Below are 27866 nucleotides of genomic sequence, written 5' to 3'. Positions count from 1 at the left end.
GTTTTGGGGGGTGGGGGCATCATCTGGTACCATTTTGTGTCCAGTCCCATCCCATTGTGATGTCAGACTTGTGCCCCAGAAGCATGGTCACTATCTTCAGATTCTTTTTTTTCTCTGGAAGGAACTGGCAAAGCTGTGCTGACTCCAAGAGTGCCACTGAAGTTGCCCAGAAGGACATCCATGAAGTCTGCACCCTCTGCCTGCCGTGGAACCATGACACAAAAAGCTGTGAAGTGTGCACCCAATTCAGACTGAGGACTTCGGGACCATGGGAGAAGTAGAGGTGGAATCACCACATCATCATGTAGACACAAAAGAAAAGGAGCTCTTCACTACGAGGCCTTTGACTGTCAAGGAAGGAGGACAGTTTTAAAGATATTACAGTGGCCCAAGAGGCAGGACGCCAGAGCCAAATTAGAAGAGATCAGCAAAGTGGAGACAAACCAACCTTGAAATCATACCCGGGTAACAACGAAAAACTTATTTGGCTAGGCCACAGAATATCTGACTTGAAGCAGCACAAGAGGACCTCTGCGACAAATCACTCTGTGAAGCCATACTGGTAGAGGAGGGGAAAATAATCACCAACAGATGCCTGAAATAGGCATTGGGTGCAGCAGACACAGCCAGCAGGCATCTGGTAACTGGATTATCCATGAGAGCTATGCCTTGTTGCTGGTGTCTGAATTTCGGAATGAATTTTAGGTGAACATAATACACGTTTTACAGGAGCGCACCTGTTCGGAACCGCTGAAGACAATACACTGCAGCAGATCAAAAAAGAGAATGAAACTGTAGAGGCCATGGGGCGCTCCAGTTCCGGGTCAGCCAAGAAGGGGAGTGTTAGAAATGGGGTCTCTGGTTGACAGTCAGGTTACCCCCTGTTCAAGCAAGGACCCTCACTCTAGTTAGGATAAAAGAGAATCACCCTCAGCTAACCCCTGCTTACCCCCTTGGTAGCTTGGCAGAGCAGTAGGCTTAACCTCAGAGTGCTGGGCGTAAAGTATTTGTACCAACACACACAGTAACTTAATGAAAACACTACAAAATGACACAACACCAGTTTAGAAAAATAGGAAATATTTATCTAGACAAAACAAGACCAGAACGACAAAAATCCAACATACACAAGTCAAGTTATGATTTTTTAAAGGTTTAAAATAAAAAGAGTCTTTAGGTAGTTGTAACACCACACTAGCGCTGCTAGCGTGAAAATGTACCTGGTTTGCGTCAAAAATAACCCCGCACGGGCGGTGGGCGTCGAAAGTAACCCTGCACGGCTGTGTGCGTCGAAAACAACTCGGCACGGCGGTGCGCGTTGAAAAAGCCAGCCACACGACGATCCGAAAGTCCCGCGGCGCAGGGTGCGATCTCTCAGCCTCCGTCAGCGATGCTGCACGTCGTTTCTCCTGCTCCGGGCGTCGGTTTTTCGGTCGCGTTTCCTGCGGCGTCGTTTCTCAGCTGCGGAACCGGCGTCGCGTCGTTTTCTCAGCCGCGATCGGATTCGCGTCGATCTTTTCTCCGCACGGCGCTCGGTGCGTGTATCTTTGTCCTTAGGCTGCCAGCCTCTCCTTTCAGGGTCCCAGGAACTGGAAGGGCACCACAGAGCAGAGTAGGGGTCTCTCCAGAGACTCCAGGTGCTGGCAGGAAGAAGTCTTTGCTATCCCTGAGACTTCAACAACAGGAGGCAAGCTCTACATCAAGCCCTTGGAGATTTCTTCTTCAAGATGGAAGGCACACAAAGTCCAGTCTTTGCCCTCTTACTCTGGCAGAAGCAGCACTGCAGGAAAGCTCCACAAAGCACAGTCACAGGCAGGGCAGCACGTTTTCCTCAGCTATCAGCTCTTCTCCAGGCAGAGGTTCCTCTTGGTTCCAGAAGTGTTTCTGAAGTTTGTAAGTTTGGGTGCCCTTCTTATACCCATTTTAGTCTTTGAAGTCACCTTTCTTCAAAGGGGACTCACACCTTCTTGTGAAATCCTGCCTTGCCCAGGCAAGGCCTCAGACACACACCAGGGGGCTGGAGACAGCATTGTCAGAGGCAGGCACAGTCCTTTCAGATGAGAGTGACCACTCCACCCCTCCCTCCTAGCAGAGATGGCCAATCAGGAAATGCAGATCACACCCCAGCTCCCTTTGTGTCACTGTCTGGTGTGAGGTGAAAAACAACCCAACTGTCAAACTGACCCAGACAGGGAATCCACAAACCAGGCAGAGTCACAGAATGGTTTAAGCAAGAAAATGCTCACTTTCTAAAAGTGGCATTTCCAAACGCACAATCTTAAAATCAACTTTACTAAAAGATGTATTTTTAAATTGTGAGTTCAGGGATCCCAAACTCCACATGTCCATCTACTCTCTAGGGGAATCTACACTTTAATCATATTTAAAGGTAGCCCCCATATTATCCTATGAGAGAGAGACAGACCTTGCAACAGTGAAAACGAAATTGGCAGTATTTCACTGTCAGGACATATAAACCACATTACTATATGTCCTACCTTATCCATACACTGCACCCTGCCCTTGGGGCTACCTAGGGCCTACCTTAGGGGTGCCTTACATGTAAGGAAAGGGAAGGTTTAGGCCTGGCAAGTGGGTACACTTGCCAAGTCGAATTTACAGTGTAAGAATACACACACAGACACTGCAGTGGCAGGTCTGAGACATGATTACAGAGCTACTTATGTGGGTGGCACAACCAGTGCTGCAGGCCCACTAGTAGCATTTGATTTACAGGCCCTGGCACCTCTAGTGCACCTTACTAGGGACTTACTAGTAAATCAAATATGCCAATCATGGATAAACCACTTACATACAATTTAAACAGGAGAGCATATGCACTTTAGCACTGGTTAGCAGTGGTAAAGTGCTCAGAGTTGAAAAGCCAACAGCAACATGTCAGAAAAAATAGGAGGCAGGAGGCGAAAAAGACTGGGGATGACCCTGCATAAGCAAAAGTCCAACACGACCCCCTACCAGCCTAAAGCCAGGGGAGAACAATCAATACCTTGATGTACTTCCCTGATTGGGGCGATAGAACAGGGACCCAGGCCCACAACAGCAGGGGCATGTTCCAGTTCTACGCCTTCCTGACTCCAGTTGGATCCCTCTGTCCATACTCTCAGGGCCCACTAAGCTAACCCATGGGGAACCCTTCTCCACATCTACAGACACCATCTGTGCAACACCTAACTTTACTTTGCTCACAGATGTATTGCAATGGGCAGATAGTACCACCAGGGCCAACACAGTGGTGTTGCCCACTCCACCCCCGGGGTGTGACTCTCGTCCTCCCCCCCCCCCAGGGGCAACTCTGTCCACCAGGACAGCAAGCCACAGTGGCCCCAGACAACTGTCAGGGATGAGAGCCCGACCTCAGGCCTCTCTAACCACTGTGACTGTGGAGAGTGGGGGGTGGTAGCCCCAGGTGCCTGGCACCCTGTGACCACTCTCTCTTCCACCAGGTCAGGGATGACAACCTGACCCTGGTCCTCCCCTCTGGGGCTCTGTAACCTCCCTGCAGAAGCGGCTCCCCCAGAGTCAAAAACTGTCAGGGTGCTTGTAGAAGCAGTCCTGCACAATTCTTCCACCAGTGCAGGGATGTTAACCTGCAACTGATCCTCCAACCTGGGGTCTGTACCTTCAGGTTGGACCAGGGCCAGGGGTGAGGCTTCCCTCCCCCTGCCCTCTCCTCTGGGGTCCTGAACCACCCAACTAGGAGTGGCCCCCCCAGAAGACAACATGGTAGGGGCACTGTTAGCAGTAGCCCCTTCCTCCAGGTCAGGGGGGACACCCTTAACCTGGCCTCCCAATCCAGGGTCTGTACCCACAGACTGGATCACTGCCTGGCAAACCAGGACTTCCTGGGGGGCATACCTACCCCCTACCAGGTCAGAGTTTACCCTCTGAACCTGGTCATCCAACCCAGGGTCACCACCCTGCGGTTGAACCATTGCCTGGCACACCAGGACTTCCAGGGGGGCACACTTACCCCCCTCAAGGGACACACTGTCCCGAAGGGCCACACAAGAGTCTGGCTGGCGCAGGTCTCCTGACCTCTGCCCATCTGACAGAGTCTGGATTCCCCCCAACCCAGAAATGGTCTTACCAAGGTCATTCATGGGGGGCTCTGCTCTCAGAGCTGACCCCTGACCCTCCAGGTTCTCCACTGGGGTCCGCAACCCCCTCTCAACCCTCTGTCTGGACTTCTGCACCCCCTCACTAGGAGTGGTACTGCCAGACACCAGAACTGGTGGGACGCTGGCTACAGCCGCCCCCCCAAGTTCTCCTGACACTGTGGGGTCTCCCTCAACAGATGGCCCTATGGTACAGGCTAGGCTCCCCTCCTGGTGTTCCCGCAGGGAACCCTCCAGGACCTGGGACCGGATCTCGGGCACCTTGGGCCTCAACCCATCCCCATTCCCTCTCCTCTGAGACTGGACATGGGGTCCCTCACCCATCCCACTACACTGGGACCTACCTGGGACACTACAATCCTTCCCTACCTCACCTGGTTGGGAACTACCTAGACCACTCCTCTCAGGAGCACCCCCAAATGCCTCTTCAGACTCTCTGGTACTCACCCAGAAGTCTGCCTCCATTGTAAGCTCCCTGGGGTCAGAGAACTCACACTCCACCTGGTGTTGGCATAGCTCTGGAAAATAAGGACTAGACATATGCTCTCCAGCAATTACATCACTCAGCCCCTCACATGAATTAACCAAAGTACCCTTCACCCAACCATCCAGTGACTCTGCTTTGAAAAAGCACCCCACATCACCCTCCTGAGACTGGTGAGACAGTACCTGACTGTCCCTGACACTCAACCCACACTCTTCTGGGATGTTTTCACACTCCATAACCAGGACTTCTACCTGGGGGGAACCCCTCTCCCTGTCACTCTCACCTAGAGTCAGTAGAGTGTCCCTCCCACCAGTAGGAATATGACTCCCCATGCCAGTTCCCCAATCCACCTCAGGGACCCTGTGCATCACTGGAGCTACCTCATACCCCTGAACCTCCTGGCGTGTGTTAACTCCCTCCTTCAAGTAGGGCACCACCTCTCTGGGCATGTGCACTTCTGCAGCATCACTGGATATACAATTGTTGCTGCCACCATTCCAGCTGGACTCAGCCCTCATGACTTCCAGCTCTTTCAATTTAAGCTCGTAAGCATAAATCATTTTTTTAATCTCTAAGTTCCTCCTCCTTTCTTCCAACTCCCAATTGAGCTTTTTCATCTCCCATTGGTACTCCCTCTCTGCCTGTCTGTCCTGTAACTCTTCAGGAGTCAGACCCTTGGGTGACACCCTGCCACCCCTCCTGGGGACCCTCCCCCCAGGCGTAACAGGTTCCTCCACTACACCACTGTGTATCCTCTGCACTTCCCCCCCCATATTCTCCTCCTCTGTGTGCCTTCCAGCCTTCTTGATTGTCACCCAGGCCCTCTGTGCCTGTTGCAGCTCCCCCTCCCTGGTGGAGCTCTCAGTGGGACAGTCAAGATCTTTAAGGAACTGTTTCAATTGAGCAACTGAGTACTCCTTCAGTTTCTCCATTTCAAACACAGCTCCAGCTGTTGCATCTCCAGATTGAGACATGATGGTCACAAGTGCAAAGTTCCAAAAGGCAGAAAAAAATAATTTCCCAATGAAGTAAAAAGAATCAGTCAAGGGATCAGCAAAATCATGGAAGTAGAATAAAAAGAGTCCTTAAGAGAAAAATCAAAAGATCACCAAACAAGTAGTATGTGGTCACGTAGTGGTGTGAGATCAAAACAGTAGTGTACACTTAATTACTGTATGTCAAGTACAAATACAAGTCCAATCCCGACCGCTGGTCACCAATGTTAGAAATGGGGTCTCTGGTTGACAGTCAGGTTACCCCCTGTTCAAGCAAGGACCCTCACTCTAGTTAGGATAAAAGAGAATCACCCTCAGCTAACCCCTGCTTACCCCCTTGGTAGCTTGGCAGAGCAGTAGGCTTAACCTCAGAGTGCTGGGCGTAAAGTATTTGTACCAACACACACAGTAACTTAATGAAAACACTACAAAATGACACAACACCAGTTTAGAAAAATAGGAAATATTTATCTAGACAAAACAAGACCAGAACGACAAAAATCCAACATACACAAGTCAAGTTATGATTTTTTAAAGGTTTAAAATAAAAAGAGTCTTTAGGTAGTTGTAACACCACACTAGCGCTGCTAGCGTGAAAATGTACCTGGTTTGCGTCAAAAATAACCCCGCACGGGCGGTGGGCGTCGAAAGTAACCCTGCACGGCTGTGTGCGTCGAAAACAACTCGGCACGGCGGTGCGCGTTGAAAAAGCCAGCCACACGACGATCCGAAAGTCCCGCGGCGCAGGGTGCGATCTCTCAGCCTCCGTCAGCGATGCTGCACGTCGTTTCTCCTGCTCCGGGCGTCGGTTTTTCGGTCGCGTTTCCTGCGGCGTCGTTTCTCAGCTGCGGAACCGGCGTCGCGTCGTTTTCTCAGCCGCGATCGGATTCGCGTCGATCTTTTCTCCGCACGGCGCTCGGTGCGTGTATCTTTGTCCTTAGGCTGCCAGCCTCTCCTTTCAGGGTCCCAGGAACTGGAAGGGCACCACAGAGCAGAGTAGGGGTCTCTCCAGAGACTCCAGGTGCTGGCAGGAAGAAGTCTTTGCTATCCCTGAGACTTCAACAACAGGAGGCAAGCTCTACATCAAGCCCTTGGAGATTTCTTCTTCAAGATGGAAGGCACACAAAGTCCAGTCTTTGCCCTCTTACTCTGGCAGAAGCAGCACTGCAGGAAAGCTCCACAAAGCACAGTCACAGGCAGGGCAGCACGTTTTCCTCAGCTATCAGCTCTTCTCCAGGCAGAGGTTCCTCTTGGTTCCAGAAGTGTTTCTGAAGTTTGTAAGTTTGGGTGCCCTTCTTATACCCATTTTAGTCTTTGAAGTCACCTTTCTTCAAAGGGGACTCACACCTTCTTGTGAAATCCTGCCTTGCCCAGGCAAGGCCTCAGACACACACCAGGGGGCTGGAGACAGCATTGTCAGAGGCAGGCACAGTCCTTTCAGATGAGAGTGACCACTCCACCCCTCCCTCCTAGCAGAGATGGCCAATCAGGAAATGCAGATCACACCCCAGCTCCCTTTGTGTCACTGTCTGGTGTGAGGTGAAAAACAACCCAACTGTCAAACTGACCCAGACAGGGAATCCACAAACCAGGCAGAGTCACAGAATGGTTTAAGCAAGAAAATGCTCACTTTCTAAAAGTGGCATTTCCAAACGCACAATCTTAAAATCAACTTTACTAAAAGATGTATTTTTAAATTGTGAGTTCAGGGATCCCAAACTCCACATGTCCATCTACTCTCTAGGGGAATCTACACTTTAATCATATTTAAAGGTAGCCCCCATATTATCCTATGAGAGAGAGACAGACCTTGCAACAGTGAAAACGAAATTGGCAGTATTTCACTGTCAGGACATATAAACCACATTACTATATGTCCTACCTTATCCATACACTGCACCCTGCCCTTGGGGCTACCTAGGGCCTACCTTAGGGGTGCCTTACATGTAAGGAAAGGGAAGGTTTAGGCCTGGCAAGTGGGTACACTTGCCAAGTCGAATTTACAGTGTAAGAATACACACACAGACACTGCAGTGGCAGGTCTGAGACATGATTACAGAGCTACTTATGTGGGTGGCACAACCAGTGCTGCAGGCCCACTAGTAGCATTTGATTTACAGGCCCTGGCACCTCTAGTGCACCTTACTAGGGACTTACTAGTAAATCAAATATGCCAATCATGGATAAACCACTTACATACAATTTAAACAGGAGAGCATATGCACTTTAGCACTGGTTAGCAGTGGTAAAGTGCTCAGAGTTGAAAAGCCAACAGCAACATGTCAGAAAAAATAGGAGGCAGGAGGCGAAAAAGACTGGGGATGACCCTGCATAAGCAAAAGTCCAACAGGGAGCAACCCCATTGAGAAGGCTCGCACGGAGAGGATACTTTCAAAGCCCAGCACCACAGCCACTGCAATACTGGCAGTTTCCAACATCAGTGTCCGCACTTCCTCAAAGAATGGGATAAAGCCACAGCAGACAAGTGGGTCTTACACATCATAAAACATGGATACTGCATAAACCTGCTATGAACACCATCAGCTACATGATTAAAAAAAAAACACATACAAAGCAGGAGAAACATTCCTTCAGCGCGAAGTAGAAGAACATTTACAGAAAGAGACAATAGAAAGGATTCCCCACACAGATATCAGAGGGGAAAACTACTCCACATACTTCCTGGTCCCGAAACAGGACCAATTCTCGACTTCTGATTCCTAAACAAATTCATAAAGATGCAAAAATGCAAAATGATTTCAACAAGAAATCATCCCACTACTAAGGAAAAAAGACTACATGGCGACAATAGACCTGAAGAATGCCTACCTATACATTCCCATTAAGCAGAGGCACAAGCAATTCCTGGACTTCATCATGACCCAAGTACACTACCAATTCAAAGTGCTTCCCTTTGGCAAACAGTTGCCACCAAAATCAACAAGGTTTCGCTCACTATCGCTACTAGCGAAAGAGATTTGGAGATAGGCCAGCCACAGAAAGGTAACCATTATGGCAGTACACGTCAGGAGTGGAAAACGGATGCAGACAGACTAAGCAGGCAGGCTGCATGAGTGGGCGCCACATCAACAGGTACTCCAAAGAATATTCAGGCAGTGAGGCACACCGGAGATGGATTTATTCGCAACATCCAAAGATACAGAGACATCACATACAGACACCCACACCACTACTCCCTAGTAAATGCCCTGTTAATAAGATGGTCTGGGAAAATTTGCCCAGCCTTGCAGCCAGTCGACCTGATACCACTAGTGATATGCAAGTGCAAACAATCACAAATGACACTGATCCTTGTTGCTCCACTGTGGTCAAGACAAACTTGGTTTTTGGACCTCATAGAGATGCACCAGGAAAACATGATAAAACAACCAGTACGCCACAACCTCCTTTCAATTCAAGAGAGCAGGATTCTCAACCCAAAACCAAGCAGTCAAGCGCATGGCTCCTGAGGACATAGTATGTGGGCATCTTAACCTGTCAAAGGGATCAGTGGAAGTTCTGAGAGAGGAGCGACAGATGAGCCCAAGAAAATGTTACACAGCCGAATGGACAAGATACATCTGGCGGAAAAAAGCAGCACGCAAGATATATGTATAATCAGAAACCAAAGATGCTTGGTGGACCAAAAGTACACTTGGGGAACAATAATGGCCTATATAACAGGGCACATAGGGAGTTTTATTCACTGCACCGGTAATAAAAGGTTTCTAGAAATGGCAAAGAGAATGGCCTCTCCCAGAAAAGCACCCACGCCGATGTGGAACCTTAACCTAGTCCTAACACAGTAAATGAAGGAACCTTTTGAATCTCTACACAAAGCAGACCTCAAGTTCTTAGCTCTACAAACAGCATTCCTAATCACGGTTACCTCACTTCAGGCATTGACGATCCTAGAACCCTACCTACAGATACGCAGAGACAAAATATTTATGTGAACAAATTCCCCCTTCCTTCCGAAGGTAAAATCACAGTCCCACATTAACCAAACAATTCAGTTCCCAGGGTTTTTCCAGGACCTGAAGACTAAAGCAACAAGCATTTGCAATGCAAAGGGTCTCGCGTTTGCTCATGGTAGAGCTGATCGCGTTGTAAACTCCTAACCCGACTTTTCACTTATCGGGCAAAAGTGCATTTATGTACATAACCTGAAAAAGTTAAATTAACTATGTAAAGCGCTCGACTTCTGCCAAGCGAGATCGCGCTCGTAAATTAGAGAAAAAGAAGTCCACGAGCCCGATGGAAAACAGTGAGCCTCACATGTTTTCTGTACTTGCCCGCTGCGCTCGAGGAGGGCTAGCCACCGGAAAAGGCATGAGTTATGCGTGCCTTCGACTAATGAGAGCAAGCAGATTTTATTAGGCAAGCCCACGAACCAATAAAAAACACTGACATGACGTTGACAGGGCACCGAGCCCTTTTCTAAACACTAAAGCGTCTCGCTGCAATACGCATGCGCAAGCACATGCAAAGCAGGCTCGACCCTAAAAAGGGCTCTACACATGATTGCTGTATAAAGGGCTGCAATGTATTTCTCAGAACAAGCAAAAGACTGCAGGAAAGGAAGCCAATTCCTTGCATCATTCACATAACAGAAAAACGGCTCACCTATACCTAAAAGCACTGTCCTAAGGTGGATAGTACAGACGATCCAAACATGCCACAAAAAAAGCGGGTCTACGATTGGTGGGGGGGAGGGATGAGGACACCTAGAGCACACCCCAGAAGTAAAAAAGGGAGGCACTCTCGCCTTCCTAGCAAATGCCCCACTAAATGATATATTGATGGCAGCCTAATGGTCATCAGTACGTGCTATCACCACACACTTCTGTGCCAACATTCAAGTAAATAAAAAGAAACCGGTGGGAGAGAGAATACTAAAACAAAAAAACTGTATTCCAAATCAAGTTAATTTCAACCCAACATCCAAAAAAGAACGGGGATACTGCTGCAAAATCAATACACAGCATGTTAATCCAGAAAAAAAATATATGCTGCAAAACAAAATAGTTGGATACCTACTGGAGCAGTTTTGCTGCTTGAAGAATTTTCTGGATTTGTGTACAACCCGCCCGCCTCCCCAAGAAATGAGATTCAACATGAACATGCAAACAAGGGGATAGGGACAAGAAAAGGATTGCCACAGTGACAAGCCAAGTCGCCAAGGAAGGGAAAAAAGAATCCGAAGATGGTCTCCGCACACAAACGCATATGGGTCACATGTCCTACACCATAAGCGGATGGAACTTGATATTAAATGGGACCACACGTCAACCAAACACACAAAAAAAGGAGAAAGGGAATGGAGACTAAGAAGTATTCCAGACCCAACCACTAGATGACAGAATAATGTGCAGTATGTGAATCCAGACAATTCTTCAAACTGCAAAACTACTCCTACAAATAGCCATTTCAGTATTTCTATGAGTAAAGTCATAAATCAGAGGGGTGTTTACAGAACAAAGGGGATGGGGGGATTTGTCTAGGAGCTAGACGATTGGCAATGGAATTCCTCAGTTGTGACACACAAATTTTAAACAGTGTTCTGATTTTGTGCCATACTTCTCCGTAAACAAGAATAAGCGTATCATTTTTATGTATGATTGATTGATAGCAAACTCTGAAGGAAATAGGACCCTGGCTGCATTTTAGTGTACAGAGGTGAACTTAGCCCTTATTTGAAGCCCCAGGTTATCGCAATTTCGTGATTAGCAAAAATAAATCACAAAATCGACACATTTGTAAAAGATCTGTGGATTTTACAAACATGCCAACATAAATTGGCACTTTAACTAAATTTAGATGGATTCTCCTTATATTAGCCTTGCTGTATGCTGAGCCAGTAAAAGAAGGGTGAGCAACAAGTTAGCCAAAATGTCAAGTTCCTCTGTCGCTTGCCTTTAAAATGCACAGGTCCCTCCCCCTGTACTGACAGACCAGCACCCCTTTGTTTCCTGGGACTTGCTGCCCTGTTACCACTTTTTGTTGTTCTTGCTTTTTATAGATTGGAGCGCTTTACTTGAGCTCCAGCTGTGCTATACATCGTTTTTCAGAGCTGGAGAATTTTACTAATTTGCCCCCAATCACAGGATGTTGCTCCGATCCCGGGACTCGATCTAGGTTCTCCAGGTGCAACGTGGTAGCTCTGTCTATAACACCACATCCTCTCCTGTGAATTTTTACCCCCTCCTGTGCCTCCTCTTTTCTGTGATAAGCACCCCTCCCCAAACAGTCCCAGGACACTTGGGATGCCCTTCTCCTCAACCTGATTGCCTTCCCACCCTCAGTCACAAGTATACCTCATACTCCATTTAACCCCTGTTCCCCTGTGCGTGCATTTTAGGAATAGTGGCTGTCCAATGCCAGAGTGAGCAGAACTTTCAGATCTAGATATGCCCTATCTGGCATCAGACCACCTCATGTTCCAAACACGGTGCTGCTGGATACTCTGACAGGTCACAGAAGGTGCCTTGTCAGAATCACCAGTAATGATCGAGCAATATTTTTGTGACAAGCACACGTTTTGCCTTCTGCTAAGTACTTCAAATTTTGGGCTTTTGGGATATCAAGTTTTGCTGGTTTTCCTGCATACTTTGCCATACCAGGCTGCAAAACCGGGTGTTGGAAGGGGGGGGGAGAAATGGGGGGTTAGGGATTGCATCATTCCTAAGTCATTTGTTACTGTAGATGTTTTGTAATAGTTCAGACGGTTTCTAAATTTTGGCTTCCGGATGAAAAGGAAGACCAAATATTCCCTTTTATCCTGAATGTATTATTTCCAGGCACAGTAGCATAATCTGGTTATGTTTTTACTAGCATCCAATTTTTTTGGTCCTTGTGACATTTTGACACGTGACTTTATAAAGACGTACCTAACATTGAATTGCATCTTCTTAACAGTTTCAAGTGTCGGCAGATGTACCATGCTCCCACAGATTGTGCGACTATCCGAAAGTGGCTCACAAAGTGCGCGGATGACTCTGAGACGGCCAACTACATCAGTGCTCACACTAAAGATGTAAGGTGCTCTCTAAAACCTGTCATCTGCCATGTGTTATGGAATTAGGGTCTTGTGATAAAGCGTTGTAAAGATCCCTTTTCAGGACATATTGGGTAAATAATTAATTAATCTTTCTAATGGTTTACTTCTAACCACAGATTCCCTCACCTTTTGAATTCCCCAGGTATCAAACTGGATCTGGAAACTTTTTTGCATTTGCTCCTTCGCACTGGTATGGTGGTGCCATCGGACTCTGCAGTGTCCTCTTCCTGCCAGCAATGGCTGTTTGTAGGCACTAGTCCGGTTCTAGACTCCCGACTTCAGGTAGGTCCAAAGCAACCTCAGAAGGACAAGTCTTGCACAAGAAAACAAGATGGGAGTCCTCGCTCAGTTGCTCCTGCTGGTACTCAAAAGCTGGACTTCATGCATGTTCACTGACCCCATTCCCTTGCTGGATCTGTTGCACTCTGAATTTCCCAGGCTTGCCTTGACTCCACTGCAGGTAGAAGCCTTTAAAGAGGCCATTCAGCATCTCATTTGAATGATTCTGTGTTCCCCTGCAGCAGTTTCTGGCTACATGAATCTGCCTTGACCCACAGAAGGACTTATGCTGGTGGGGACTATCCTGGGACCAGCTAACCCTGTTGGTCTCTGTTCAAGCACCAAGCCATACCTCTGCTCCTTTGCTAAATGGAACACTCATTTCCACTGATTTGGCACAGGCCTCGCCCGGAGAGGTGCCAGTTCCAGATCCAACACAGATTTAATTCTTGAATCCAGACCAGAGTTTGGCTAGATCTCTGTTGGGATCATGTTACATGATCACTAAGGTGCAACCCATAGTGTGTGAGGATTCTCAGGTTTGGCCTTTCTCGATGCCAGTATTTTCTTTGTTTGCAGACCTGTTTAGTTTAGACTTTGATGCTGTAGAAGACATTCCTGCCCCTCCCTCCCCCCGGTATGGTGACGAGGTGGCTGATAAGTTGTTCCTCCACCCGCAAAGTATACTGACTCTGATCTATATTTAGAACTTCAGAATGGTAGATTCCTACATACCCCACCAGATACACTGAAATGGACTCCACATTAGGGCCCCCAACTGAGGAGAGGTTGTTCTTTGTGCTGGTGATCCATAGACCCGCTGGTGTATTGGAACTACAGTTGCTAGTAATGGAAATTAAAGCTAATTTGCTGACCGAGATGTTGCTACCTGGGCTTTCTACTTCAGAAGCTCAGCAACATTTCAGTGAAGACCCGACATGAACCCCGTCAGCTTTATGGGTGAAACTATGCTCAGTGCCACTGGTAAGTATCCGGCCTTTTTGATGCAGCACTCCACACTGGAAAGTTTCATAGTGCAGCCTTAGGCTAGCAAAGTGAACACATACGTCTCCTTAATACCCTGACCTATGAGGCCTTTTGGCTTATTCCACCAGAACGAACGCTGCCATGACTACTGGTGCCGGAAATCTGCCAGGCTGTTTGGTAGACATCTGACTACCCCTTCAAGAGGCACTGATGTAGGGTCCACATGGAGGTTCCGTTTGCTCACTCGCTTCTGCAGGACTTCTTGTTGTAAAATCCACTCTTCAAATGTGCCACCATCTGAAGGTGCTGCTTTGGTATCAGTTCAAAACATGAGGACTCTCTAGAGTTCAACCAGAAATAGTGTTACCTAAGGTAAGTAACTCGTTGTTTTGATAGATGACTGTATCTAAAGGCAGATTCTTAAGCATCCTGTCTCCTCCCCGCTTTGTAGAGTGAGCTTTTATGTGTAAGTAAGAGTCCATATTAGAATCTGTACACTGTCCTGGTTCTCAATCTGTTGTTGATGCTCTGCATCTAAGGGAGGCCAATGCTTTGTCATCAACGGACTCCGCCTGGAGGGCTGTTGCCTATAATACAGCCCCACACTGTCACTTCTGGAGGTGGGGCAAGGCTTCTGGGAAGTTCGGTGGCACTACCAGCTGGATCAAGGGAGCAATTGCTAAACATTTTTTAGATCCAGTCTAGCGCCTGGGGGGGTGGAGAAAGTGAGGGATCTGTGGTTACTCATTAGTGTGTAAAATGCATTTATTATGACATAGTGTGAACCCTGTTAATTTAACCTTGATTATTTTATCCATGAACTGCTACAGGTGTGGCATAACTATTGTATAAGGGTGTATTTTCATGGTATGTGATTTATGTTCTCCATTTTATTTTACCATGTGTAGTAAATTCCAACAGTAGAATATAACTGTAATAATTTGAAGAATTATAATATTTGTATTATAAGACAAGTGTAGTATCATTACTAACTTCCTATTTGTTGTTTCAAGACAAATACACTTCCTGTGGAAAATGGCATCCAGTCACTGTCAAGCACCCTGAAAACTCAAGCAATATGTTAAGCCTAAGAAATCTGCCTACTATAAATGAATGCCAACATCCTTCTTTCGTTTGCCTTTAAATTGCAATATGTTTAAACACATTATTTTTCTGATGCATACTAATACCTACAGTTTTCTTACCTTTTGAACATCCCCTGACGCCAGACCAGACAAACGTTCCTGCAGTTGCTCATCCACAGCAGCAGAGGGGACCTGCTCAATTACTACATCTGCATCTGAACACCTTGTGACGCCGCTGAACGAATCTGAAGCACACATCTTTTTTTAATTGACATTTAAGTATGTCTCTTCCTAATAAATTGGGCTTTAAGCCCTCCAAAGATTGTGATGGTCAGATGTCTATATCACTGACCCTCGTGATAGCTGCTTGCGCTGTTTAGCCTTGGACCATGATATCAGTTCTTGTGATATCTGAAATACTATGCATCCCAAGGTCCTGAAAGAAAGGGAGGCAAACCTCTTTCTGGCCAGGGCAAAAGAAGGTAGAGGTGGCCTCCACCTCTTTCAGTATCGCCTGCTTCGCCACCTCCTAAGTCCTCCCCGAGAAAACATAAGAGAAGGAGGCTAGCAGATAAATTGGGTAAATCCCCCTGGCCTCCTGTTCCCTCTGATTCTTTTTTGGAGCTGTAATTGATTCGCATTCCTCTGGAACCAGCGCTGACGAACTCTAGCCCTTCGCGTTCTTCTGTTCCCCAGGAACGGACTCTGGCGCCGGGTGATTGTCAACTCTACCATGCTCCAGGGATGGATCCAGCATTCTTTCTTTAACCCCATATTTGAGGTGTTTAGGAGAGCTATTATCCCCTCTGGAGTGCAGTGGAGCCCCTTCCCTGTCCTAACCTTTGGGTCCATTGCCTCAGACTCCACAGCTGGTGGTGATACCTGTGGATCATAAAGCCTATTTCCTGGGCCCCAGCTCCAGCATCTTCAACACCAGCAGTGTCTTTATTGATCCCAGGTCTGATATGAAAATCAATGCTGATGTCTGCAACTCAACCTTTTATCCTTCTAGATGCTCCTAGTAGGTCAAAGGCTTTCAGAGGAGAGTCATTGTTTGGGTGCTGAAACCCTCCCTGATTTATTTGTGATGGAATTAAACAAAATGGGTAGTAGTGGGATAAGCACCTGCACCTCCACATATGAGAGAAACACAAAAATAGTAGTGGGAAATTGTCTTGAAAAATAATCAGTATACTTGGTGCTAGTCAGGTACTGACAGCCCAACTACTATAGCTTATGTGCTGTTAGTCTACATGAGACTAATTACTATCAGACAGCATAAACCTTCAGCGCACAGTTAGATTAGTGCATAGCAAGTTGTAGATAATTCCATGTAGTGAGGATGCATAGAAAGCGTAGGTGAAATAGGTCCTTTTATTGACTTTTCATATAGATCCACAACAACCCACGCATGTTTCATCACCAGTGTGAACTTTTTCAAGGCTAAACCATGACAGCATTAATACGAGTTGCTTTTCTGTACATTTCTTCCACTATTACTTAACGTTCGGAAGGGCGCTGTTTGACAGCGCATTGGACTTCAGGTGTGCTAAGTACATCCTTACCCCTTTTTTATGTCCATTGTCGTACTTTGGCAGGACCTAGCTCAGTATAACTCACTAGTGACCTTACATGGATATTTATTACATACTTTACAATAATGTGGCGGTTTCATTGCTTGTTACTGTTTTTGATTAAACCACTTTGACAGTTTGTTTCAAGACTTTTGAACACCTTAATAAAGTATGTTTATTTGTAGCAAGTAATTGATATATTCTTGGTTTTAGATACTGCCTGAAACTAAGATGGACTGGTATAGCACCAACTTGTTTTACTGTCCTCCTAGGTAAACTCACAAACCGACCTTCTGGTTTCTACTCAGGGAGCCTTAATGAGATATGTTCTTCGCCAGTGATAATAGGCTATGACCTTTTGTGGCTACATATACCTTACCGGTGGGTTTGAATTGTTCCACTTGCTTCTCTTAGACTTTTCAGTTTTTCCCAGAAGACTAGGACAGCCTCCATTGACACATAATATCCTATAACTTCTTTCGAGAACTTGAATGCTGTTAACCCATATTGTGGCCTTTGTGACATTACTGTTTATGTTGGTCTCTCTCTTTTTTTTAAATAACGATTACCATATTTGGGTTGGAGTATTTGGTGCGCGATTCACAACTCATCTTTAAGAATTCACATGGCATCTTCGGTGTTACGGGGCAGGCTTGAATTTTTCACACATGGTGTTCGATTGGGCTTTTTGTCTCTTATGCAGCCACTTGAGGGCATTCGTGCTTATTCCACGAGAGCAAAAATGTTTTGTCTCTGCTTTAACAAACAGTTTCATTGGAAGCGATGTGTAAGATAGTTACTTAGGCTTCTCTACACACTTTTGCCAAACACTACTGTTTGGATATCGAGGTTCATAGTTGAGGGTATTTTTGCACGATCTGTCCTACAGGACTTTTTAGTTTAGCCCTTCTTCAAGTCTCTGTTTATGGCTTTGGGAATCTGTTCACTGGGTGAGGAATCTGGAGATAGAAGTATCCAGCCGTAGGAAAAATCAGTAAACTTTGGTAATAACTTTTTTGGTGGATACACTATCTGCCTCCAGGTTGCTTACCTCCCCATCCTGAATGCTGTTTACTATTTTTACTTCATTGATACTTTTCATCTGTTAGCTTCTCATTAGTATGTTTACATATAACAGTTTCTCATTCTTCTGCCTTGACAGTGCAGGAACAAAAATGGATGGGAAACTGCTGTAGGTAGGCCAGTTGGGCATCTTCTACTCCCAGTGACATCACCAGGTGTTCAGATGCTAATGTAATGGAGCTAGTGCCATCTGCCGGCATAGATGAACTATTCCTTTTGAAGATATGGACACTAAAACTGTGTGCCTCTGATGCCTTGGCACCTCACACAACATGAAGAAGCTAAGGCAATCCTGTTCTCAGTCGCAATCTAATGCACGGATGTGTTCCCCAGGGGCCAATCTTGAGACCACTCCACATCGAGATCCAGGAGCTCAGTTAAGTTACCGAGATCCCACAAGAAGTCCAATCACAGGTCACAGGCATCCTGCCCTTGCACTGCTCTGAGTTGTGCAACACTCCAAGTACCTCCTGACCTCTGAACTGCTCCACAGAGTGGGATTCTGAAGTGTTCACACTCATCCCCCTGCCTCAGCAGGCACCCACAGCAGACAAAACGCAATATCTAGGGGAAGCCGTCTTTTTTTTGGTGTCACACTGGATTGGTTTTGGTATCCAAGGATTCAAGGTGGTAGTCTGTCATAGGTCCATGAGCTGATCCATCCCCGATGCCGAATACACCACTAGACCTCCCCCTGAAGTTGACCCCCATCAACGAGCCTGAGTTTGCCTCACCACCATAGTGTCCAATACCGTCTGCTGCACAAGACAGAAACCAACAGTGTTATGATTATGGTGATGACATTTATGAAGAACCTAATATTTTTGAAGATGCCAGTAGTTTGGACGTGTCCTCTGACATTTGGTCTGACTTCTTCAAACCCTATGTCCACTGAAGTATTTGCCTTTTTTGCGACATGAAGACCGTGAAAGTTCATGATATAACTCTGCCCATGCCGAAAGTCAAAAACAACGTATTGACAGAAGTCCTCAACCCTGCAATCATTACCCAGTAACCTCTGCTCCCTTTTTATGAGACTCTTAACAATATACTGGTGGAACTTTGGTAAAACCAGGATCTTGTTCCCATAAGCAGACAGGTGGCAAAGCAGCACAGACCCCTCCAAGGGTCCAGATTTGTTATTCCAGCATCGTACTCCAGAGAAGCTGGTGGTACAGGCATAGTCCAGCTGCCTCAGCCTGAACTCATTCCTCATAACTCTCCCTGACAGGGAATCCAGGTGGATAACATTTTTTACAAAACACCCCTTTTCCAGTGCAAGCCTTGCTTTGTGATCCGTCAATACCTCTTGCCTCCTGGGACGGTATTCACACACCTCGTGCGACAGAGTGATGGATGTTTTTCCAGCTGTCCCGGAAGATATCAGACAAACCATCCAGTGTCTATCCTAGATGGCCAATGTAAGGAAATGCCTCCTTGGCATGGTTGCCCCCTGACTTTTTGCCTTTGCTGATGCTATGTTTACAATTGAAAGTGTGCTGAGGCCTGCTAACCAGGCCCCAGCACCAGTGTTCTTTCCCTAACCTGTACTTTTGTATCCACAATTGGCAGACCCTGGCATCCAGATAAGTCCCTTGTAACTGGTACTTCTAGTACCAAGGGCCCTGATGCCAAGGAAGGTCTCTAAGGGCTGCAGCATGTCTTATGCCACCCTGGAGACCTCTCACTCAGCACAGACACCCTGCTTGCCAGCTTGTGTGTGCTAGTGAGGACAAAACGAGTAAGTCGACATGGCACTCCCCTCAGGGTGCCATGCCAGCCTCTCACTGCCTATGCAGTATAGGTAAGACACCCCTCTAGCAGGCCTTACAGCCCTAAGGCAGGGTGCACTATACCATAGGTGAGGGTACCAGTGCATGAGCATGGTACCCCTACAGTGTCTAAACAAAACCTTAGACATTGTAAGTGCAGGGTAGCCATAAGAGTATATGGTCTGGGAGTTTGTCAAACACGAACTCCACAGCACCATAAGGGCTACACTGAAAACTGGGAAGTTTGGTATCAAACTTCTCAGCACAATAAATGCACACTGATGCCAGTGTACATTTTATTGTAAAATACACCCCAGAGGGCACCTTAGAGGTGCCCCCTGAAACTTAACCGACTATCTGTGTAGGCTGACTAGTTTTAGCAGCCTGCCACACTAGAGACATGTTGCTGGCCCCATGGGGAGAGTGCCTTTGTCACTCTGAGGCCAGTAACAAAGCCTGCACTGGGTGGAGATGCTAACACCTCCCCCAGGCAGGAATTGTCACACCTGGCGGTGAGCCTCAAAGGCTCACCTCCTTTGTGCCAACCCAGCAGGACACTCCAGCTAGTGGAGTTGCCCGCCCCCTCCGGCCAGGCCCCACTTTTGGCGGCAAGGCCGGAGAAAATAATGAGAAAAACAAGGAGGAGTCACTGGCCAGTCAGGACAGCCCCTAAGGTGTCCTGAGCTGAAGTGACTCTAACTTTTAGAAATCCTCCATCTTGCAGATGGAGGATTCCCCCAATAGGGTTAGGATTGTGACCCCCTCCCCTTGGGAGGAGGCACAAAGAGGGTGTACCCACCCTCAGGGCTAGTAGCCATTGGCTACTAACCCCCCAGACCTAAACACGCCCTTAAATTTAGTATTTAAGGGCTACCCTGAACCCTAGAAAATTAGATTCCTGCAACTACAAGAAGAAGGACTGCCTAGCTGAAAACCCCTGCAGCGGAAGACCAGAAGACGACAACTGCCTTGGCTCCAGAAACTCACCGGCCTGTCTCCTGCCTTCCAAAGATCCTGCTCCAGCGACGCCTTCCAAAGGGACCAGCGACCTCGACATCCTCTGAGGACTGCCCCTGCTTCGAAAAGACAAGAAACTCCCGAGGACAGCGGACCTGCTCCAAGAAAAGCTGCAACTTTGTTTCCAGCAGCTCTAAAGAACCCTGCAAGCTCCCCGCAAGAAGCGTGAGACTTGCAACACTGCACCCGGCGACCCCGACTCGGCTGGTGGCGATCCAACACCTCAGGAGGGACCTAAGACTGTGAGTACAAAAACCTGTCCCCCCTGAGCCCCCACAGCGCCGCCTGCAGAGGGAATCCCGAGGCTTCCCCTGACCGCGACTCTTGGAATCCTAAGTCCCGACACCTGGGAGAGACCCTGCACCCGCAGCCCCCAGGACCTGAAGGACCGGACTTTCACTGGAGGAGTGACCCCCAGGAGTCCCTCTCCCTGGCCCAAGTGGAGGTTTCCCCGAGGAACCACCCCCTTGCCTGCCTGCAGCGCTGAAGAGATCCCGAGATCTCTCATAGACTAACATTGCGAACCCGACGCTTGTTTCTACACTGCACCCGGCCGCCCCCGCGCCGCTGAGGGTGAAATTTCTGTGTGGACTTGTGTCCCCCCCGGTGCCCTACAAAACCCCCCTGGTCTGCCCTCCGAAGACGCGGGTACTTACCTGCAAGCAGACCGGAACCGGGGCACCCCCTTCTCTCCATTCTAGCCTATGCGTTTTGGGCACCACTTTGAACTCTGCACCTGACCGGCCCTGAGCTGCTGGTGTGGTGACTTTGGGGTTGCTCTGAACCCCCAACGGTGGGCTACCTTGGACCAAGAACTAAGCCCTGTAAGTGTCTTACTTACCTGGTTAACCTAACAAATACTTACCTCCCCTAGGAACTGTGAAAATTGCACTAAGTGTCCACTTTTAAAACAGCTATTTGTGAATAACTTGAAAAGTATACATGCAATTTTGATGATTTGAAGTTCCTAAAGTACTTACCTGCAATACCTTTCGAATGAGATATTACATGTAGAATTTGAACCTGTGGTTCTTAAAATAAACTAAGAAAAGATATTTTTCTATACAAAAACCTATTGACTGGATTTGTCTCTGAGTGTGTGTACCTCATTTATTGTCTATGTGTATGTACAACAAATGCTTAACACTACTCCTTGGATAAGCCTACTGCTCGACCACACTACCACAAAATAGAGCATTAGTATTATCTCTTTTTGCCACTATCTTACCTCTAAGGGGAACCCTTGGACTCTGTGCATGCTATTCCTTACTTTGAAATAGCACATACAGAGCCAACTTCCTACATTGGTGGCAGCGGTGGGATACAAGACTTTGCATTTGCTGGACTACTCAGCCAATACCTGATCACACGACAAATTCCAAAATTGTCATTAGAAATTCATTTTTGCAATTTGAAATTTTTCTAAATTCTTAAAAGTCCTGCTAGGGCCTTGTGTGTTAAGTCCCTGTTTAGCATTGTCTTTTAGAGTTTAAAAGTTTGTTAAAAGTTTGAAATTAGATTCTAGAAACAGTTTTAGATTCTTTAAAAAGTCTTCCAACTCTTAGCAAAATAATGTCTGATACAGAGATGAATGTGGTGGAACTCGACACCACACCTTACCTCCATCTTAAGATGAGGGAGCTAAGGTCTCTCTGTAATATCAAAAAAATAACCATTGGCTCTAGACCTACCAAAATTCAGCTCCAGGAGCTGTTGGCAGAGTTTGAAAAAGCCAACCCCTCTGATGATGACCTCACAGAGGAAGAGATTAGTGACTTGGAGGCCAATGTCCCTCCTCCAGTCCTAAATAGGGAGAACAGGACCCCTCAAGTCCTGTCTCCAACGGTGTTAGTCAGAAATAGTGAGTCCCTCACAGGAGGGTCCCACATTTCTGAAATCACTGAGGATGCTCTCAGTGAAGATGACCTCCTGTTAGCCAGGATGGCCAAAAGATTGGCTTTAGAGAGACACCTCCTAGCCATAGAAAGGGAAAGACAAGAGATGGGCCTAGGACCCATCAATGGTGGCAGCAATATAAATAGGGTCAGAGATTCTCCTGACATGTTAAAAATCCCCAAAGGGATTGTGACAAAATTTGAAGATGGTGATGACATCACCAAGTGGTTCACAGCTTTTGAGAGGGCTTGTGTAACCAGAAAAGTGAACAGATCTCACTGGGGTGCTCTCCTTTGGGAAATGTTCACTGGAAAGTGTAGGGATAGACTCCTCACACTCTCTGGAAAAGATGCAGAATCTTATGACCTCATGAAGGGTACCCTGATTGAGGGCTTTGGATTCTCCACTGAGGAGTACAGGATTAGGTTCAGGGGGGCTCAAAAATCCTCGAGCCAGACCTGGGTTGACTTTGTTGACTACTCAGTGAAAACACTAGATGGTTGGATTCAAGGCAGTGGTGTAAGTAATTATGATGGGCTGTACAATTTATTTGTGAAAGAACACCTGTTAAGTAATTGTTTCAATGATAAACTGCATCAGCATCTGGTAGACCTAGGACCAATTTCTCCCCAAGAATTGGGAAAGAAGGCGGACCATTGGGTCAAGACAAGGGTGTCCAAGACTTCAACAAGGGGTGACCAAAAGAAAGGGAACCTCTCTTCTCAGGAAGAAGTTCTGCCCTCTGAGGGAACTGAGCCTTTGGAGCTTGGACCTTATCAGGTTGAGCTCTTAGGCCCAGGGGGACCCTCAAGGGAGGAGCTGTGTAAGGGACAAGAAACCTGTCCCTCTCTTGAAGGCCTTAGGCAGCAAGCTGCTGAAGAGTCCAAAGGCAAGAAAAATGGAACGCATAGGGTCTATTGGGAAGATGGACTCCTGTACACTGAGGCCAGAGACCCCAAACCTGGTGCCACTAGGAGAGTGGTAGTGCCTCAGCTGTTCAGGAAGTTCATCCTAACATTGGCCCATGACATTCCCCTTGCTGGACATTTGGGACAAACCAAGACGTGGGAGAGGTTAGTCAACCACTTCTACTGGCCCAATATGTCCAACATGGTTAAGGAGTTTTGCCTCTCCTGCCCCACCTGTCAAGCCAGTGGTAAGACAGGTGGGCATCCAAAGGCCCCCCTCATTCCACTTCCAGTGGTGGGGGTTCCCTTTGAAAGAGTGGGTGTGGACATAGTTGGTCCACTGGAACCTCCCACAGCCTCAGGAAATATGTATATCCTGGTAGTAGTGGATCATGCTACCAGGTACCCTGAAGCTATTCCCCTTAGGTCGACTACTGCCCCCGCAGTAGCCAAGGCCCTCATTGGTATCTTTACCAGAGTGGGTTTCCCTAAGGAGGTGGTGTCTGACAGAGGTACCAACTTCATGTCAGCATACCTAAAGCACATGTGGAATGAGTGTGGGGTGACTTATAAATTCACTACACCATACCATCCACAAACTAATGGCTTAGTTGAGAGATTCAACAAGACATTAAAGGGCATGATCATGGGGCTCCCAGAAAAACTCAAAAGGAGATGGGATGTCCTCTTGCCATGCCTGCTTTTCGCTTACAGAGAGGTGCCACAGAAGGGAGTAGGATTCTCACCCTTTGAACTTCTGTTTGGTCATCCTGTAAGGGGACCACTTGCCCTTGTTAAAGAAGGCTGGGAGAGACCTCTCCATGAGCCTAAACAGGACATAGTGGACTATGTACTTGGCCTTCGCTCTAGAATGGCAGAGTACATGGAAAAGGCAACCAAAAACCTTGAGGCCAGCCAACAGCTCCAGAAGTTTTGGTATGACCAAAAGGCTGCACTGGTTGAGTTCCAACCAGGGCAGAAAGTCTGGGTTCTGGAGCCTGTGGCTCCCGGGGCACTCCAGGACAAATGGAGTGGCCCTTACCCAGTACTAGAAAGGAAGAGTCAGGTCACCTACCTGGTGGACCTGGGCACAAGCAGGAGCCCCAAGAGGGTGATCCATGTGAACCGCCTTAAGCTCTTCCATGACAGGGCTGATGTCAATCTGTTGATGGTAACAGATGAGGATCAGGAGGCAGAGAGTGAACCTCTCCCTGATCTTCTGTCATCAGACCCAAAAGATGGCACAGTAGATGGAGTGTTCTACTCAGACACCCTCTCTGGCCAACAGCAAGCTGATTGTAGGAGAGTCCTACAACAGTTTCCTGAACTCTTCTCCTTAACCCCTGGTCAGACACACCTGTGTACCCATGATGTGGACACAGGAGACAGCATGCCTGTCAAGAACAAAATCTTTAGACAGTCTGACCATGTAAAGGAAAGCATCAAGGTGGAAGTCCACAAGATGCTGGAATTGGGAGTAATTGAGCGCTCTGACAGCCCCTGGGCTAGCCCAGTGGTCTTAGTCCCCAAACCTCACACCAAAGATGGAAAGAAAGAGATGAGGTTTTGTGTGGACTACAGAGGGCTCAATTCTGTCACCAAGACAGATGCTCATCCAATCCCAAGAGCTGATGAGCTCATAGACAAATTAGGTGCTGCCAAATTCTTAAGTACCTTTGACTTGACAGCAGGGTACTGGCAAATAAAAATGGCACCTGGATCAAAAGAGAAAACAGCATTCTCCACACCTGATGGGCATTATCAGTTTACTGTTATGCCCTTTGGTTTAAAGAATGCCCCTGCCACCTTCCAAAGGTTGGTGAATCAAGTCCTTGCTGGCTTGGAGTCCTTTAGCACAGCTTATCTTGATGATATTGCTGTCTTTAGCTCCACCTGGCAGGATCACCTGGTCCACCTGAAGAAGGTTTTGAAGGCTCTGCAATCTGCAGGCCTCTCTATCAAGGCATCCAAATGCCAGATAGGGCAGGGAACTGTGGTTTACTTGGGACACCTTGTAGGTGGAGGCCAAGTTCAGCCACTCCAACCCAAGATCCAGACTATTCTGGACTGGGTAGCTCCAAAAACCCAGACTCAAGTCAGGGCATTCCTTGGCTTGACTGGGTATTACAGGAGGTTTGTGAAGGGATATGGATCCATTGTGACAGCCCTCACTGAACTCACCTCCAAGAAAATGCCCAAGAAAGTGAACTGGACTGTGGAATGCCAACAGGCCTTTGACACCCTGAAACAGGCAATGTGCTCAGCACCAGTTCTCAAAGCTCCAGATTATTCTAAGCAGTTCATTGTGCAAACTGATGCCTCTGAACATGGGATAGGGGCAGTTTTGTCCCAAACAAATGATGATGGCCTTGACCAGCCTGTTGCTTTCATTAGCAGGAGGTTACTCCCCAGGGAGCAGCGTTGGAGTGCCATTGAGAGGGAGGCCTTTGCTGTGGTTTGGTCCCTGAAGAAGCTGAGACCATACCTCTTTGGGACTCACTTCCTAGTTCAAACTGACCACAGACCTCTCAAATGGCTGATGCAAATGAAAGGTGAAAATCCTAAACTGTTGAGGTGGTCCATCTCCCTACAGGGAATGGACTTTATAGTGGAACACAGACCTGGGACTGCCCATGCCAATGCAGATGGCCTTTCCAGGTTCTTCCACTTAGAAAATGAAGACTCTCTTGGGAAAGGTTAGTCTCATCCTCTTTCGTTTGGGGGGGGGGTTGTGTAAGGAAATGCCTCCTTGGCATGGTTGCCCCCTGACTTTTTGCCTTTGCTGATGCTATGTTTACAATTGAAAGTGTGCTGAGGCCTGCTAACCAGGCCCCAGCACCAGTGTTCTTTCCCTAACCTGTACTTTTGTATCCACAATTGGCAGACCCTGGCATCCAGATAAGTCCCTTGTAACTGGTACTTCTAGTACCAAGGGCCCTGATGCCAAGGAAGGTCTCTAAGGGCTGCAGCATGTCTTATGCCACCCTGGAGACCTCTCACTCAGCACAGACACCCTGCTTGCCAGCTTGTGTGTGCTAGTGAGGACAAAACGAGTAAGTCGACATGGCACTCCCCTCAGGGTGCCATGCCAGCCTCTCACTGCCTATGCAGTATAGGTAAGACACCCCTCTAGCAGGCCTTACAGCCCTAAGGCAGGGTGCACTATACCATAGGTGAGGGTACCAGTGCATGAGCATGGTACCCCTACAGTGTCTAAACAAAACCTTAGACATTGTAAGTGCAGGGTAGCCATAAGAGTATATGGTCTGGGAGTTTGTCAAACACGAACTCCACAGCACCATAAGGGCTACACTGAAAACTGGGAAGTTTGGTATCAAACTTCTCAGCACAATAAATGCACACTGATGCCAGTGTACATTTTATTGTAAAATACACCCCAGAGGGCACCTTAGAGGTGCCCCCTGAAACTTAACCGACTATCTGTGTAGGCTGACTAGTTTTAGCAGCCTGCCACACTAGAGACATGTTGCTGGCCCCATGGGGAGAGTGCCTTTGTCACTCTGAGGCCAGTAACAAAGCCTGCACTGGGTGGAGATGCTAACACCTCCCCCAGGCAGGAATTGTCACACCTGGCGGTGAGCCTCAAAGGCTCACCTCCTTTGTGCCAACCCAGCAGGACACTCCAGCTAGTGGAGTTGCCCGCCCCCTCCGGCCAGGACCCACTTTTGGCGGCAAGGCCGGAGAAAATAATGAGAAAAACAAGGAGTCACTGGCCAGTCAGGACAGCCCCTAAGGTGTCCTGAGCTGAAGTGACTCTAACTTTTTGAAATCCTCCATCTTGCAGATGGAGGATTCCCCCAATAGGGTTAGGATTGTGACCCCCTCCCCTTGGGAGGAGGCACAAAGAGGGTGTACCCACCCTCAGGGCTAGTAGCCATTGGCTACTAACCCCCCAGACCTAAACACGCCCTTAAATTTAGTATTTAAGGGCTACCCTGAACCCTAGAAAATTAGATTCCTGCAACTACAAGAAGAAGGACTGCCTAGCTGAAAACCCCTGCAGCGGAAGACCAGAAGACGACAACTGCCTTGGCTCCAGAAACTCACCGGCCTGTCTCCTGCCTTCCAAAGATCCTGCTCCAGCGACGCCTTCCAAAGGGACCAGCGACCTCGACATCCTCTGAGGACTGCCCCTGCTTCGAAAAGACAAGAAACTCCCGAGGACAGCGGACCTGCTCCAAGAAAAGCTGCAACTTTGTTTCCAGCAGCTCTAAAGAACCCTGCAAGCTCCCCGCAAGAAGCGTGAGACTTGCAACACTGCACCCGGCGACCCCGACTCGGCTGGTGGCGATCCAACACCTCAGGAGGGACCCCAGGACTACTCTAAGACTGTGAGTACAAAAACCTGTCCCCCCTGAGCCCCCACAGCGCCGCCTGCAGAGGGAATCCCGAGGCTTCCCCTGACCGCGACTCTTGGAATCCTAAGTCCCGACACCTGGGAGAGACCCTGCACCCGCAGCCCCCAGGACCTGAAGGACCGGACTTTCACTGGAGGAGTGACCCCCAGGAGTCCCTCTCCCTGGCCCAAGTGGAGGTTTCCCCGAGGAACCCCCCCCCTTGCCTGCC

At 47.8% G+C, this 27866-nt stretch overlaps 1 protein-coding gene across 1 annotated transcript in view; it reads left to right on the top strand.

The window, feature by feature from the left end:
- Positions 1–27866, top strand: part of ARIH2 (ariadne RBR E3 ubiquitin protein ligase 2) — a 315960-nt gene that overhangs the window by 109731 nt on the left and 178363 nt on the right. Inside the window, exon 9 of the mRNA XM_069206208.1 lies at positions 12537–12654. Coding sequence (XP_069062309.1) covers positions 12537–12654 — 118 coding nt within the window. The remainder of the gene's footprint in view (positions 1–12536; positions 12655–27866) is intronic.

The sequence above is a fragment of the Pleurodeles waltl genome, chromosome 9 (assembly GCF_031143425.1).
Source record: "Pleurodeles waltl isolate 20211129_DDA chromosome 9, aPleWal1.hap1.20221129, whole genome shotgun sequence".
Taxonomy (NCBI): domain Eukaryota; kingdom Metazoa; phylum Chordata; class Amphibia; order Caudata; family Salamandridae; genus Pleurodeles; species Pleurodeles waltl.
This window is presented reverse-complemented; position numbering and strand designations above follow the sequence as displayed.